The 17,814-nt window shown below is 41.3% G+C and overlaps 1 protein-coding gene across 7 annotated transcripts in view; it reads right to left on the reverse strand.

The window, feature by feature from the left end:
• ralgps1 (Ral GEF with PH domain and SH3 binding motif 1) overlaps positions 1–17,814 on the reverse strand; it is a 199,914-nt gene that overhangs the window by 14,839 nt on the left and 167,261 nt on the right. For 4 of the 7 annotated variants that reach the window (XM_062960603.1, XM_062960602.1, XM_008120835.3 and 1 more), the window contains exons 13-16: positions 8,829–8,955; positions 7,632–7,783; positions 4,443–4,494; positions 1,730–1,810 (exon numbers count right to left, since the gene is read on the reverse strand). In XM_062960603.1, the coding sequence (XP_062816673.1) occupies positions 1,730–1,810; positions 4,443–4,494; positions 7,632–7,783; positions 8,829–8,955 (412 nt within the window). The remainder of the gene's footprint in view (positions 1–1,729; positions 1,811–4,442; positions 4,495–7,631; positions 7,784–8,828; positions 8,956–17,814) is intronic. The other 3 variants (XM_003227590.4, XM_008120838.3, XM_062960604.1) reach the window with 3 other exon arrangements.

Genomic DNA, 17,814 nt, shown 5'->3' on the forward strand with positions numbered 1-17,814 from the left:
TTCATTCAGAAAGAAGGATATAATTTAACAATAGACTTACAGTAGAGTCTCACTTATCCAACACTCGCTTATCCAACATTCTGGATTATCCAACACATTTTTGGAGTCAATGTTTTCAATATATCGTGATATTTTGGTGCTAAATTCATAAATACAGTAATTACTACATAGCATTACTGCGTATAGAACTACTTTTTCTGCCAAATTTGTTGTCTAACATGATGTTTTGGTGCTTCATTTGTAAAATCATAACCTAATAGGATTTTCCTTAATACCTCCTTATTATCCGACATATTCGCTTATCCAACATTCTGCCAGCCTGTTTATGTTGGATAAGTGAGACTCTACTGTATTTGATATGTGATATACATCAAAACTACAAGACTGTTAATACCAGAGATGAAAATAGACTATAAGAATTTAAAACCCTCAAGAGGTCAATGGGAAGTCATTCAAATTTTTCTTTCTTTTCCCCCTTTTTTTCTTTATTATCCTTATTTTTTATTTTTTTATTATTATTACAGTAGAGTCTCACTTATCCAACACTTGCTTATCCAACATTCTGGATTATCCAACACATTTTTGTAGTCAATGTTTTCATTACATCATGATATCTTGGTGCTAAATTTGTAAATACAGTAATTACTACATAGCATTACTGCGTATTGAACTATTTTTTCTGTCCAATTTGTTGTATAACATGATGTTTTGGTGCTTAATTTGTAAAATCATAACCTAATGATTTTAGGTTTTTGATGTTTAATAGGATTTTCCTTAAAACCTCCTTATTATCCAACATATTCGCTTATCCAACATTCTGCCGGCCTGTTTATGTTGGATAAGTGAGACTCTACTGTATTTGACATGTGATATACATCAAAACTACAAGACTGTTAATACCAGAAATGAAAATAGACTATAAGATTTTAAAACCCTCAAGAGGTCAATGGGAAGTCATTCAAATCTTTCTTTCTTTTTTCCCTTTTTTTCTTTATTATCCTTATTTTTTATTTTTTATTATTATTACGTATTTATTTATTTTTCTCACTTATCCATTTTCAAGTTTATTATTTATTTTTCTTTTCTTTCCTGGCTTTATCTTCCTTTTCTTCTTGGTCTCTGGTCTCTACTTTCACCCCACTTTCTATACACAAATGTTTTCCTCGCTTTCACTGTAATTATAGATAAAAGCACAATAAAAACTATTTTTTAAAAAACATGATTCTATGACTCTATATATTTGCTTCACTGCTCGAAAGGGAAGCCTTCAGTCGCTATCTTTTATTCTTGTCAATGCTTCTTATTCACTCATTTTTAAAACAACCAATGACGTATATGTGTCTATCTTATTTACTGAATGAAACTTGAGTTGAATCCGAACTTAAATTTGTCTTGAATGGGTTGCATGCTCTTAAATCACACTTCTTAGCTTTGATAGGAAGTGTAACCGACATTGAAGTGCAGCATGCTTATATGCAGCAAGGCATGTAAACATGGCCAGGCAGGCTTGTGCGGTGCGAACGTGAACAACTCATAGAATTGTCTCTTTATTCCCAGAAGTTCTTCCCGGTGCGAAAGGAAAGTTGGCAGATGGAAGAAAAGAAATGGCAATGCTCTCGGGAATAGGCTTTTGCAATCAGCGCGAGAGAGAAAAAATAATAAGGTTGGGAATATGAATTGACAGCATGGCCGCGGGAGAGAGACAGACCCGCCACCGCCTCTGATGTACCTGTAAACACAGCTCCGACTTCTGGGAGAATTCCGAATTGGTACCCGCCAGTTGGGCCCCAGCGTGGCATACAGCCGACCCCTGTTTATAAATTTACAGGTGAGTTCTTTCCGTTTAGTGCAGACATCCAACAAAAGCAAACACATGCAAGATACTGTGGGACACACACTGTATGTATTTGATGCTCTCCTCCACCTTGGAGAGGCATCTCTGCTGGTGACATAGTGCTCAACATCCAGGGGAGAAAGTGAGTCACCGTGACCAAAAAAAAAAAGAAATATACAAAATAAGAATTAGAACGAAGAACAGATCTTTGTGCAGTTATCACTGTTTGGACTGTTTATGATGGATGTTGCATTCTGAAGACTGACTCGAGATAAGATCCCTTTAGGAATGCCACGTTTCCCTGGTCCTACCCCAAAACAACATTGAGACGATACTTCCGGCAGAAAAAGAAGGATGTACTATCAGAAGAATATTCTGAACTTGTTTAGCAATAATGAAGAAGCTGTGCACACGAGGCATTGTTGTGGTCATTGCAGCGGACATACGTTAGTTGAGGAACCTGTTCTCGAATGCAGTGCTCTGGCTTAGCAGAGAGCAATGATGTTTGCAGAATTAAGTTAAGCAACCCATTTGGTGCCTTAGCATGTCCACCTCCAACTCATTCGTTGTGAGAATCGAACTGAACACACTGTTCCAAATCTAATTCTTACTGCCAATTGGATTAGACCTGCTGAATCTATGGTAACCTGGTTAAGGTATGTCACTGGGTTCACTGAGTCTGCTGTAGATGTAATCTATTGCGTGAGATGCAACATTTCAGGAACAAAACAAGATCCTTTGAATGTATGCAGTGGGTACACATAAGATTCCATGAGCTGTTTCCCGTTATCATCTGCTTGTACCATCTAAGACAGTGGTTCCCAACCTGTGGTCCATGGACCACCAGTGGTCCCAATGAACTAGAATATGGTCTGTGGTCTCACCATTACTACATCATTGCAACAAGAGCGACTGGTCTTGTGAAACCGCAACAGGGATGCTGGGAAGGGAGAGGTTGACTACCCATGAAAGACGCGACAACAAGCCTCCTGACTGCTGCTTCTCCTCCTCCTCCTCTCCTGCTGAGCGCCTGGAAGCAGGGCGCCTTGGTGTCTTCATTTTTAGGTCTGTTCCTGGGGTTATTTGGAGTGTTAATTCAGAAAATTGCATTAGATAGACCACATCAGCTCTCGATTATTAAATGTGGTTTTCTGTGGGCGAGCAGATGGTGACTACCAGATGGCATATGTTCTCTATCAGAAACTAGAGCTGATAGATTGGGACTTGATAAAGAACTTTCTAAGAGAAAAGCAAGTGACGATGTTAATTTATCTAGTGGAAATAGATCAAATGTAAGAAGATGTAAAGAATCTGTGTAAGAGATGGAAGTCAATTTTATTATTTGTTTGATTTGTAGTTTTGATTTGTTTATATATATATATATATATATATATATATATATACACACACACACACACACACACACACACACACACACATATACATACACACACATACACACACACACACAAATATATATATATATATATATATATATATATATATATATATATATATATATCTATACACACACACATCTTTTTTTGTTGTTGTTTTTGTTTGGGTGATTGGTTAAATTTAAGGTTTTTTTTCTTTGAGTTGTTTGTCCTAATTTTCGTACTCTTTTGTCCCTCTTTCTTCTCTTTATTTCCATCCACTTCCCCCACCCTTTCCCCCTTTCGTTCTCATATTTTAGTTGTAAATGTTATCTGAAACTTTAATAAAAATTTACTTTAAAAAAAAGAAAAGAAACTAGAGCTGATGTGGTCTATCCAATGCAATTTTCTGAATCAGCACCTCAGATAACCAAACTGAATCTAAAGTTGACCAAAAACTGAATCACAACCCTTTAGATTCGGTTTGGTTATTTGGGGTGCGGATTCAGAAAATTTCATTGGATAGACCACATCAGCTCTAGTTTCTGATATAGACCATATACCATCCAGTCGTTGCAACGTGCTCGCCCACAGAAAACCATATTTAGTAATCTAGAGCTGATGTGGTCTATCCAATGCAATTTTCTGAATCAGCATCTCAGATAACCAAACCAAATCTAAAGTTGACCAAAAACTGATTCACAACCCTTTAGATTCGGTTTGGTTATTTGGGGTACGGATTCAGAAAATTGCATTGGATAGACCACATCAGCTCTAGTTTCTGATAGAGAACATATACCATCCAGTCGTCGCAACCTGCTTGCCCACAGAAAATCATATTTAATAATCTAGAGCTGATGTGGTCTATCCAATGCAATTTTCTGAACCAGCACCCCAAATAACACCAGGAACAGGCCTAAAAATGAAGACACCAAGAAAAAATAATTTTTGGTCGGGCTGTGTTATTATTCGTAGTAGTAACGGTGAGGCTGTGGACCATATTTTAGTTCTTCTGGCCCACTGGTGGTCCATGGACCACAGGTTGGGAATTACCGAGTTAGAAGCAAGGTGTTGCAGTGCAAGACCACAATCTGCCAGCCAGCAGAAGATAAGAGATTTGTTACAAGGAGAGGATGGGGAAATAACCCCGGAAACAGCCATGACGACAATGAAACTTCTGCTTTTATACCATCCGTTCAAGTTCCTCATTTATTGGCCAAGAGGACACTCACCTTTCAATCCCCGAGGAAGGCTCCTCACTGAATTCTGAGCTTTCACTGCTTCCTACAAAAAACAAAAAGACTCAGGTTAAGAAATTGTGACTATTATGATTTATTTTCACCCCTTCTTCCCTCTTGATCGAGACCCAACCGTACAAACAACATAATCGAAAAACTTCAAATATAAATACTGAAACAGAGCTGAACATACAATTATTAAAACAAGTCAATTAAAAACATATTGTGAAGGAGTCAGACTGTTACAAAACGACAGAAACAGCATACAGCGACCCCCTGGCTCACTAGTTTCTGCAAATGCGGATCATCCCATTTACACAACGCACTGTAGTACAACAGAAGCCAGATCTAAGAGCCAAGAAGGACAAATAGTCTGATCAAATGGCCTGTTTGTTTTCTCCTGAATGGCATTTTGCCATGGTCAGCTGTAAAATACCTACTTAAAATGTCCCTCCCACTTTTCTTTTTCCTCTCTGCCCAATGGAGATTAAAACCCACCTGAATTATCCCTCTATACGTAAGACATCATCACACCATTCAAAGACAAAGGACACACAACAAAGGGGTGGCAGGAAGCAGCTAGGCTCTGAAGCTGCACAGCTATTTGATTCTAATCAAGGTGGCCAATGGCAACATTCACACTTGCCTCCAATAGACAAGAGTTTAAATATTATTCCACAGATATATGAACTCCCCTAGTTTCCAACAGACCTCACAACCTCTGAGGATGCCTGCCATAGATGTGGGTGAAACGTCAGGAGAGAATGCTTCTGGAACATGGCCACACAGCCCGGAAAACACACAGCAACCCAGAGATTCCAGCCATGAAAGCCTTCGACAACACATTAAATAGATTCCTTTCTCCAAACCCAGCAATGTGTGTTTTTGTGTTTGCCCAAGTGCTCAGTGCCAAATGATAATCTAACTCCCAGAAAGCTCAACCCATGGAAACCCTTGGTTTCCAGTGTCAACGTGGTAGTGACCAGTGGTCAGCTGATATATGATGATATCATTTCCCCACATTCAGGTTATTCTGTGACAATCACAGTGCACCATGCAGCCAATAAAACTGTTTCTTGCACATGGAAGTTCGTGCCATGGAATATGAAGCTCTACATCTCCAGAAGGAAAGCCACACTTTCTTCTGACATGTCATTAGCTAAGAAGGAGCCCTTAAAACAGCTGTGACTTCCCTGAAAGTCTTGTCTACTATAAAATATTTCATGCGCAGCCAAAGCTAAGCATTTGAAGAACATCTTCCATAGGATATCGTGTCTACAACGTGCTCTCCTGCCTTCTAAATGGTGTTCTATTTTAAATCATGACTTGTTAATTTGTTTTTAAATGCATTCTTTGATGTCTTAACGATTGATTTTATGATATTATATGATTGTATTGGGCTTGCTCCCCATGTGAGCCGCTGCGAGTCCCCGTTGGGGAGATGGAGGTGGCATATAAAAATAAAATTATTATTATTATTATTATTATTATCAACACAACGACGTTGTATGGCACAGCAAACAAGATAGATATGCTGGATTTCGTTTCGCAAAACCACAAGTCGAACACTTCCCAAGTGTCTAGGACTGTGTGATGTATTTTCTGATGATGTGTGCAGATCCCAGTAGGGTGGCCTTTTGCAGTTGGCAGATGGTGATTTTGTCAATGTCTATTGTTTCCAAATGCCGGCTGAGATTATTATTATTATTATTATTATTATTATTATTATTATTATTATTATTATTATTATTATTATCACTCCATGAGACTAAAAACTCAAGTTGTGCCTTCACTAGCTTTTCTCCATTTTAGGATAAAAAGGTAAAGGAAAAGGTTTCCCCCTGACATTAAATCCAGTCATGTCCGACTCTGCGGGTTGGTGCTCATCTCCATTTCTAAGCCAAAGAGCCGGCGTTGTCCATAGACACCTCCAAGGTCATGTGGCCACTGGCATGACAGCATGGAGTGGTGTTACCTTCCCGCCAGAGTGCAGTGTGATAAAATGCTGAGATGCTGAACTTGCGGACCAAAAGGTCGCAGGTTCGAATCCGGGAAGCGGAGTGAGCACCCGCTGTTAGCCCCAGCTTCTGCCAACCTCGCCGTTCAAAAACATGCAAATGTGAGTAGATCAATAGGTACCAAAAAGCCTTTGAGGGCTAATTATTATAGGGTTGATTTTCCTGCTCATGTGATATTAGGTTGCCTGGCCACGATTATTGAGCACTTTATGATTTTAAATTGTGTAACTACCTCTACCATGCTGAAGTTTTTCCTCTGGGCCCAGCTCCGTGTTTTTAGCTCTGTTTTTAACCATTTTATGCCGTGCGCTTACTTTTATAACTGTTCATTGATGTTATGTTTTTATTGATATGACATTGTTTTATTGCTGACCTTGTTTTATTGCTGTTATTGTATTGTTGTCGGGCATGGCCCCATGTAAGCCGCTCCGAGTCCCTTTGGGGAGATGGGGCGGGATATAAAAATAAAGTTATTATTATTATTACAGTAGAGTCTCACTTATCCAAGCCTCGCTTATCCAACGTTCTGGATTATCCAACGCATTTTTGTAGTCAATGTTTTCAATATATCGTGATATTTTGGTGCTAAATTCATAAATACAGTAATTACTACATAGCACTGCTACGTATTAAACTACTTTTTCTGCCAAATTTGTTGTCTAACATGATGTTTTGGTGCTTAATTTGTAAAATTATAACCTAATTTGATGTTTAATAGGCTTTTCCTTAATGCCTCCTTATTATCCAACATATTCGCTTATCCAACATTCTGTGGGCCCGTTTATGTTGGATAAGTGAGACTCTACTGTATTATTATTATTATTGTTCCAGCGGGAAGGTAATGGCGCTCCATTTTACAAAATTCACAGAAGAACAAATACAGATGCTGCAGACTCTCCACACCACAAGACCAAAGAACAGTTATCGTGGCAAAAGGTTAAGAATGTTTGACAGAAAACAAGCCACAGAGAATGTGAGTCGTGTTACGTTTTCGAGGCAAGCCAAAAACCATATTCTACAATTATTACTATACTTCAAAAGGATCGGTTCTTCTTTGTCCTGAAACTCAATGACCGTCTCCTGGTCTTGGCCTCCCCAGATGGACGTCAAAAGCGGAAGAGACAGACAAGCAGCGAATCCACTATGCAACCCACGGAATACTTACCTATGGAAACACCATTGGTGAAAACAGAGTTTAGTGTGTGGTTTCGGACAGGGCTGTGGGACTCGAGCACACTGTCATCCAGCAGGTGGCGGGGTTTCTCTGTCGGGAACGTTGCGCTTTTACTTTCAACTACACTGAACTGACACATCATACTGGAAAATTGGGAAAGAAGAAGGAGAAAAAGGCAAAAGGTTCTTATGCAATCCGATAACAATGCATTCACTCCCTGCCTTTTTTCTTTCCAACCTGGCTGTGCGGTGGTCATAAAAGCGAGCAAGTTTTTGGGCGGAAGGCGGGCGGATAAAGCAAATTGCTCCTGAGCTCTTGTGTTCACAACTCTCAGGCTGTCTAGATGATCTCTGCAAGAGCTGGGATAATGAAGCTGAGGTTAGCTCAATATAGATGGGTCTACAAGTCAATACTGAATCCTGAAGTCAATTCGTAAGAGGATGAGCAAAGCAATATCCTAGCTTGAATGCAGGAACTCTGTGTTGAATTTTCCCCCAATCTCTCTGCTCACCATATTTTGGCAAGTGTTAAACTTAGGCAGAACGACAAAGTATTTGTCATGATGAGATCGAAGCCCAGATCGGATTAAGATCCCGACCATTAATAGCCTAGCTTGTTGTTGATCTAAGCAACTCGAAAGACAGTTGCATCTCTCGAGTCGAAACTTTAGGTACCGCTTGATGAGGGGAGGCTAATTTAACTCATTTACAACACCGAAAAAACATCCGAAAAAATGAGGAAGTGCTCCATCAAGGACTCAGTGTCACAAGTGGGCGGTGAAGCGGTAAAGCAGCAGATTGAGCATATCGTCGTGAAGCCGGAAGCTGGAAAAATGCTAAATTACCTCTGTGTCTGTCTATGTATGTCGTATGTCTAATGGCATGGAAGGTTTGCCATGTATATGTGCATTGTGATCGGACCTGAGAAGGGCGGAATAGAAATAATGCAAATAAATAAATAATATAATATACGATATATGCCCAACATCAGCAGAGGATGGAAGTGAGTGGCCATAAGTGAAAGACTCGTAAGATTAGACACAGGGATTAGAGTAGGAAAGGGACCACCGTTAGACCAGAAAAGGGAAAGGGAACACTGCGAAGGATGCCATTGGTGTTAATGCGCTTTCAGCGGCTGGATTAAAACTGGAATACACCCGTAAGATCGGATAGAGACCGGAACACCCACTTGTTTCCCAGGCTGTGACTTTTCCTGTGTCGTGGGACAGGAGGAGTGGGCAGGCTGGCTGCCACCGAGGCGTCAGGACAGGTTGGCCTCCTGTTGAACCTCACAGCGGCCGACACCTCGGAGGGACCTATAAAATAGACACCAATTAATGCTAAGCTAGACCCGAGGAAAGACATTGCTGCGGATGGGGTTCTTGACAAGGCTTGACAAGAGGGATATACAACAGAGGAAGACCAAAAGAGTCGCGGATTTCTCGAACCTCGCTTCCTGCCTATCATCCCTTCCGAATGAGGATCTATCCAATTAAACCACAATATCACAAGCTATTTGTTAAAAAATCTTGGCTACTCCATGACAGAGATTGCATGCAAAGGCAGAAGAATACGCTGGGCGTAAGTGTCCATACCGAACAAAAACATGTGCTTTGGATTTGGTTTGCGAACCAACTTGCCTTGTAAACAGTTTGTTAGTATTTGACTTGCAAGTACGAGTATCTAAGGGAAGTGCTGAGGATGTTTCACGTAAACCAGAGCCAGACAGATGTCAACTCTGGAGTTCCGAGAACCTTTAGGTGCCAACAGCTATACGTTTCAGCCCGTACTCACGCTAAGCGATCGAAAAGGAGCGACATAAGCAAGATTTCCAGCGTTTTTCTCTGTTTTGTGCATGTGTGTGGGTGAGAGACAGAGACAGACAAAGATCAGCCATAGGTGGCTGGTTATTGCTACCAGATGGAAACAAGAGAGTCCCAGTTGAGGTCATAGTTCCAAGGCAACATCCCTCAAGGAATGGAAAGAGAACCATATCTTTGGCTCTTCCACCTATCTGCTAAAAATCTCTATTCGAAGACAGGTTTTTTTTACACCTTTAAACATTACATGTATCCTGCAGAAAATGCCTCCATTGAGAAAACAAGGGTGACATCTGATGATCATTGGGTCGTCATCAGTTTCCACGAGGTTACTGATCACTAAGAACACATACCGTATATACTTGAGTATAAGGCGACCCGAATAGAAGCCGAGGCACCTAATTTTACCACAAAAAAAACTGGGAAAACATTGACTCCAGTATAAGCCAAGGGTGGTAAATTTCAGAAATAAAAATAGATACCAATAAAATTATATTACTGTAGATACTCGAGTATAAGCCGACCCAAATATAAGCCCAGGCACCTAATTTTACCACCCCCCCCCAAAAAAAAACTGGGAAAACATGGACTCCAGTATAAGCCAAGGGTGGTAAATTTCAGAAATAAAAATAGATGCCAATAAAATTACATTACCGTATATACTCGAGTATAAGCCGACCCGAATAGAAGCCGAGGCACCTAATTTTACCACAAAAAAACTAGGAAAACATTGACTCCAGTATAAGCCAAGGGTGGTAAATTTCAGAAATAAAAATAGATACCAATAAAATTACATGAATTGAGGCATCAGTAGGTTAAACGTTTTTTAATATTTACATAAAGCTCAAATTTAAGATAAGACTGTCCAACTATGATCAAATCATTATTCTCATCTTCTTCAATGTAAATGTGCTTATGTATATTTTTAATAATAATAGAGTAAAATAATACATGTAATAATAATAATAATAATAATAATAATAAATACAGGAAAATAATACAAGTAATAATAAATAAAGTAAAATAATAAATGCAATAATAATAATAAGATCAGAGTGAAATAATAAATGTATTAATAATAATAAAAATAGAGTAAAATAAATGTAATAGCAGCAACAATAATAGAGAAAAATAATAAATGTAATAATACCAATAATAATAGAGAAAAATATTAAATGTACCATATATTCTCGAATATAAGCCGACCCAAATATAAGCCAACCAGGAGCCTCACCCGAGTATAAGCAGAGGGGGGCTTTTTCAGTCTGAAAAAAAGGGCTGAAAAACTAGGCTTATACTCGAGTATATACAGTCAACGGTCGAGTATATATCAAAGGCTTTGACACAGTGAAAGAAGCGTGCATGTAGTCAATACGTATGGCAGGCTGGCCTACAACAGGAGTTAAAGAGTATATTCTGTTGCTTTACTCATCACTTGGATTGCTCTTGCAAACCAAAATGTTTCTCTTTGCAAGTCCTTTGGAGACATCAACCCTATTTGAGGTTGAATAAGTCTGTTGCTCAACCATCACGGGAGACTTCTCAGTGGAGAAATAAAAGTTTTATTTGCAAAAGAATAATATTTATACAGTGCATTGTGTAATCTCAGCATTCACATATTCATGTCTGATTTTTCTGTCCCAAACAGAGGAAGTTTCAGCCTCCAAATGTGATCATTCCTGCTAACAGAGGTGTCTCCCTTTCTCAATGGTTTCCATTCTAGATGGCTACTGTAATTGTATTTTAATAACCGGTTTGTGAGTTAGTTTCCCTCCTCTTCCCATCCTCTTTCTCGCCATCTCTTTGCGACCGTAACACAAAGTTTTCCCTGTTTGTATTGTCCGCATGTAAGTCACTCTTGGAAGGGTTTTTTTTTTTGTCTGCGGAGCTGGGAAAATGCTCTGAACAAATAAACATTGGAGATCAAGTCATGCTGGCTTCTTATTCCTTTCAAACTAAACAATGTCATCTGCTACCAAACATTCCTCCTGTTTACTAGTCCAGCATATCATTACTATCAGTATTCTTACATCTTTTCAATCGCTTGGCATAGTAAGGAAGCAAGCTTGCTTTTCATTACCCTCCCCTCGCAAGACAACACCAATGTAGAGATAAAACTCATATATAAAAAGGTATTAAAACCGTATTATGAGCTGTTTATAACTGGGGATCTTGAGAGAAGCCCAGAAGAAGCTGACGAGAGCTGTTTAGAAAGCCGTGGCAGGAACATTCGGAAAAGTTGACCACGTAGCTTTAATATCCCCAAGGACCTGGCTGTTTTTTTTCCCCTTTGCATAATTTTTCCATGAATAATCATTCAACCGCTATAAAAGAGTGGTAACTTATGCAATCCTTTATTAGAAAACCAAGCCTCCGGAGTCAAAGCTGTAGTTTACTAATTTTAGTCAAATAAAAAACACAACGGGAGCTCACAGACCTCATGCTGGTCAAAAGGAACTAGCAAACTCACAATATGAATAAGCTCAAGAATATTATCCATCCACACCAGTGGTTCTCAACCTTCCTAACGTGACCCCCAACCATGAAATTATTTTCGTTGCTACTTCATAATTGTAATTTTGCTACTGTTATGAATCATAATATAAATATCTGATATGCAGGATGTATTTTCATTCGGATTCAAACAATGATGGATCTGGACCAAACTTGGCACAAATATTTGATATGCCCAAATTTGAACACTGGTGGAACTTGGGGGAAACAGACCTTGACATTAGGGAATTGTAATTGCTGGGATTTATAGTTCGCCTACAATCAAAGAGCCCCTTGAACCCCACCAACGATAAAACTGGGCCAAACTTCCCACACAGATCTCCCATGACCAACAGAAAATACTGGCCTTTGGCGACCCTTTGACACCCTCCTTGGGACCCCCACCCCAGGGGTCCCGACCCCCAGGTTGAGAAACACTGATCTACACTGTAGAATTAATACAGCTGTACACCTTTCACTGTCCTGTTTCAATGCTATGAAATCCTGGAAGTTGTAGTTTGCTGAAGCACTAGCCTTGCCAAAGAAGGCATAAGACACCAACTTTCACTAACTCATAGCTGTAAAAGTGTTCCATTAAGTCTACAATGCAAATGCTTCCTCAATTAAATACAAGAGTGCTACAAACATGTGGCAAAAGGAAGTAAGCTGTTGTAAACAAATAGTATTCTTTGTTACGTTTTGCTAAATGCCTACTCAAATCGGTCAAAACCGTAACATGAAAAATATCTGCAAATTACATTTGCTGCTTTGCGACAGACCAAACAATGACAAAGCAAAGCAAAACAAAATTAACCAATACATTTAGTTACTTGCCAAAGTGTAGGCTCCAACCAGCTCTAACTAGGCCAGAGTATGAAAGAAAAAGAACAATGCACCAATGGAACAACAGGATGTAGCGCTATGGATGCAGGTGAACTACAACTCCTATAAAGGTGATCAAAAGGATTGTTTTTAAATGAAGAAACCAAAAGTGTAGTGTAACAGAGACGCCTATATGTCCCTTTTAAGGAACATATAGGAAAGATGGCCAAGGCAGGAAAAAGGAACTATTGATAGGGGTCTTGAAGGAGACTCCTGACTCATTCTGAACCCAAAGAGACGCCTTGTTTACAGCCTCCTCCCTTCCATGATGGATCCCGTATTCGATTTTGCAGAGCATCCTATTTCCCACAACAGCAGGGAAGATGCCATGGAGGCAATAACTCTCCTCCTTCAGTGTAAACTTGGAAAGTGTGAGTCTTCTCCGACCCTTGATGGCGAAAGAACAGAAGCGAGTGTTTCAGACAGCGGGTGACAGCACTGCGAAGTCAGGCTGATTCCTTACAAATTCCCCAAAGAGATAAATCATAATTAGTTTACAGAAAATGTTTCCATCCCAGTGTCAACGTCCTCCTTGGTTCCGCTCCCACAGGAAAATTTACTTTGTCCAGGGACCAAATGGCCAAAAGAAAAGCGAGCCCAGATTGTTGCTTGTGCCCCAAATGACCTTCTACGAGGGTTGAATGAAAAGTAATGCCTCCACCTTCGTAACTCCTCAACAGATGGCAGTCCTGGTCTGTGGCAGGTCCTGGCTTGTTCAGTAGACTCTCCTCTACAGTTCCATTTGTCAGGGAGCCTTAGCATTGAACGGTTGTGTTGTTCAAGTGCGAAGTATGGAACCCTGCGCAGACGGTTGGTCAATGCGACTTAAGCAACGTGTAGTCATTGAATTCTTGACAGCAGAAGGTGTCACCCCAAAGGAGATTCATCAGAGAATGCAAGCTGTTTGTGGTGACTGTGTTGATGTGAGTCCTGTGCGTCGTTGGGTGAGTAAGTTTAAAGATGTTGAGGTGGGAACATCTGACTTGCGTGACAAACAAAGAGTTGGACGTCCTGTGACAGCAACCACCGAGTTTCACAAGCAAAATATTGACAGATTGATTCAGGACGATCGTCATATCACTCAGAGAGAAATTCAAGCATCATCAGCATTTCACAAGAACGTATGGGTCACATTATTGCTTTGCTTGGTTGTAGGAAGATCTGTGCACGATGGGCCCTGCGAGACGCCGGTTGCGGAAACAGAGTGTCGACTTCTTCCGTGACGGCTTCAGAAAACTTGTTCATCGTTGGCAGAAATGTATCCAATTGTCTGGTGATTATGTGGAAAAGTGAATAGTCCTAGTTAAAGAGCACATTCTAAGGATTATTTCTGCGTTTGATTTATTAAAATATTCCCATCCAAACCCAAGTAACGAAGGTGGAGGCATTACTTTTCATTCAACCCTCGTGTGTTGGCATTATAGTATTTGTGGCAAAGAAGGTGAATATTATAACCTGCCGTTGAAAGCTTTTAGGCTTCACTGGGTTGGTGTGAATTTTCCGGGCTGTATGGCTATGTTCCAGAAGCATTCTCTCCTCATGTTTTGCCCACATCTACGTCAGGCATCCTCAGAGGTTGTGAGGTCTGGGTTGTTGTATGTTTTCCGGGCTGTATGGCCATGTTCCAGAAGTATTATCTCCTGACATGGCCATACAGCCTGGAAAACATACAACAACCCTGTGATCCCGGCCATGAAAGCCTTCGACAACACGTTGTGAGGTCTGTTGGAAACTAGGCAGGTGTGAGAGCTGTTCAGCAGTGGAACTCTCTGCCCCGGAGTGTGGTGGAGGCTCCTTCTTTGGAGGCTTTTAAGCAGAGGCTGGATGGCCATCAGTCAGGGTGCTTTGAATGCGATTTTCCTGCTTCTTGGCAAAATGGGGTTGGACTGGATGGCCCACCAGGTCTCTTCCAACTCTAGGATTCTATGATTCAGTCACAAATGAATTTGATCATGGCAGAAGTAGGGAAAGTGCAAGATTTTCTACTTCTGCAGTTCCCGAAAGAGTTTATGAAGGGGTTACTTTGGAGGTTCAGCTCCCATCTCCTTGATATCTACTATAAGAGACGGTATCAAAACAACAAGGAGGCCAAAGAGAATTAGGCACTCCAGGCTTTCAATAAATTACTGACTACCAAAACATCCAGAACAAAGCTATTTACTAGTAACCATGGCTACAGCTAAAACAAACTGCATAACTAAATGTCAGGCTAATTGTTTACATGGAAAATGAGGTTTTCCTTTGAATCCGAAATGAAGGCAATTCCATCCCAATTACGTCACCCTTGTAGTACCCAAAGTGGCCAAAAGCGTACAGATGTAGACATTTTTGTGGCTCCTGTTCTCTTTTCCCCCAACTCTTATTTCACTCTGGATTGAACAAAACGTGTTCGCTGCAAATTCCTCCCAGGGCCAGACATACTGAGCATGACTGGGCCAATTTCCACCTCATTATAGTCATGCAATTCCCCTGACTTGGGGGAGCGACGCTTCTGCGTTCACAGTGGGGCAAATGGAGGCGAGAACTCGCTTGTCGGGATGCATTACGGGGCCTCAACGGTGATGTGGTTTAGAAAAAGTCAAATCCTAAGAAATCCGAGAAGCGAAAGGTTCCATGTATGACCCATATAAGAGAGAACCAACCTCTACCTCTTCTCAGCTCCAGGAATTCTTGGATGAGACCGATTATCTGGATTTGTCACAGTCTGGCTTTGCTCGCCTTGGTGGATGACCTCCGCAGAGAACTAGATGGGGGAGAGCATCCCGTCTGGTTCTCCTGAACATCTCAGCGGCTTTTGATACCATCGACCGTGGTATCCTTCTGGGGCGGCTCTCGGGAATGGGTCTTGGGGGCATTGCTTTGCAGTGGCTCCGCTCCTTCCTGGGGGATCGTACCCAGATGGTGAAGCTGGGGGAGACCTGCTCAGACCCCTGGCCTTTGACCTGTGGGGTCCCACAAGGTTCCATTCTCCTCCCCCCATGCTTTTCAACATCTACATGAAACCGTTGGGTGAGGTCATCCGGGGTTTTGGAGTTCGGTGCTCTACTCTGTCAGAGTATTAGCAGCGCAGCAGTAGTTGTATGGAGTCAGTGGAACGCAAAGAGACTTTGGTAAAACTATATACAAAGTTTTACTGACTTCAGTAATAATCAAGACAAACAGGCTTGCAGACAAACACAGGATTTGACTCTCAGCAGACAGCACTCAACACAACTCAGAACTGAACTGATGCAATCAGTAATGCACGAACACTTGTGTCTGGACACTCCCCAGTTCCAGCCACACATCAAGGTCATCACAGCTTCTTAGTAATTAACTCTTTCAAGACTATAGTACACTCTGGATGATGCAATCAGTATGCAATACAGGAAAGACACAAATTTCATTTAAACACTACCAATACACAAATCACACATTAACAAACTCTACGACTCTTTTCCACCAAACCAAGGAAGCTGCTCAGACCCTAAACCGGTGCCTGGCAGCTGTGTCAAACTGGATGAGGGCTAACAAGTTGAAGCTTAATCCAGACAAGACAGAGGCCCTCCTGGTCAGTCGTGGGACCAATCAGGGTATTGGGTGGCAACCTGTGCTCGACGGGGTTGCACTCTGCCTGACATTGCAGGTCCGCACTCTGGGGCTCCTCCTGGATTCATCTCTGGCGCTTGATGCCCAGGTGTCGGCCTTTGCACATTTAAAACTTGTGCGCCAGCTGCGACCATACCTCGAGAAGTCTGACTTGCCCACGGTGGTCCATGCCTTAGTTACATCCAGACTGGATTACTGCAATGTTCTCTACGTGGGGCTGCCCCTGAAGACGGCCCGGAAACTTCAACTGGTTCAAAGATCGACAGCCAGATTTCTAACTGGAGCTGGCTATAGGGAGCATACAATGCCCCTATTAAAGCAGCTCCACTGGCTGCCGATAAACTGCCGGGCCCAATTCAAGGTGCAGGTTTTGACCTATAAAGCCCTGTACGGCTCGGCCCATACCTATCTCCGTGATTGCATTTCCTCCTATGAGCCAGTGCGGACCTTGAGATCCTCCGGGGAGGCTCTCCTCGCGCTCCCACCACCGTCTCAAGTGCGGCTGGTGGGGACGAGGGAACGAGCCTTCTCGGCAGTGGCCCCCCGGCTCTGGAATGCATTGCCAAAAGAGATCAGGCAATCACCTACATTATCCAATTTCCGTAAGGAACTGAAGACCTGGTGGTGTTGGCAGGATTTTGAGTATTTACATTGGAATACCGCCGATTTCTGGGCGTGAATATATCGCACAAGATTTCCCTAGCCTAAAATGATGCATTTTAATATATTGGGTTTATGGTTCCCGTCCCCTTGATCTGGTCATGTAAGTGTGATTTATTGCTATAATTGTATTATTTTACTTTGCTTAATAATGTGTTATTATGTTGCTATGTAATGTTTGTTTTGTTTTTTATGATTGGAAACCACCCTGAGTCCCATCCAGGAGATAGGGCGGTATATAAATGAAGTATTATTATTATTATTATTATTATTATTATTATTATTATTATTATTATATTGTATGACACAGCAAACAAAATAGACATGCTGGATTCCGTATCACAAAATCACAAGTCGAACACTTCCCAAGTGTCTAGGACTCTGTGATGTATTTTCGGATGATGCGTGCAGATCCCAGTTGGGTGGCCTTTTGGAGTTGGGAGATCATAATTTTGTCAATGTCTATTGTTTCCAAATGCCGGCTGAGACCTTTTGGCACGGCACCCAATCTGCCCATCACCACCGGGACCACCTGCACTGGTTTCTGCCAGAGTCTTTGAAGTTCGATCTTGAGGTCCTGAGAGCGGCTGAGTTTTTCCTGTTGTTTTTCGTCACTGCGACGGTCACCTGGGATGGCAACATCAATGATCCAAACCTTTTTCTTTTCCACCACTGTGATGTCTGGTGTGTTGTGTTCCAGAACTTTGTCAGTCTGGATTCGGAAGTCCCACA

This window comes from Anolis carolinensis, unplaced genomic scaffold (genome assembly GCF_035594765.1).
Source record: "Anolis carolinensis isolate JA03-04 unplaced genomic scaffold, rAnoCar3.1.pri scaffold_7, whole genome shotgun sequence".
In the NCBI taxonomy this organism is placed as follows: Eukaryota; Metazoa; Chordata; class Lepidosauria; order Squamata; family Dactyloidae; genus Anolis; species Anolis carolinensis.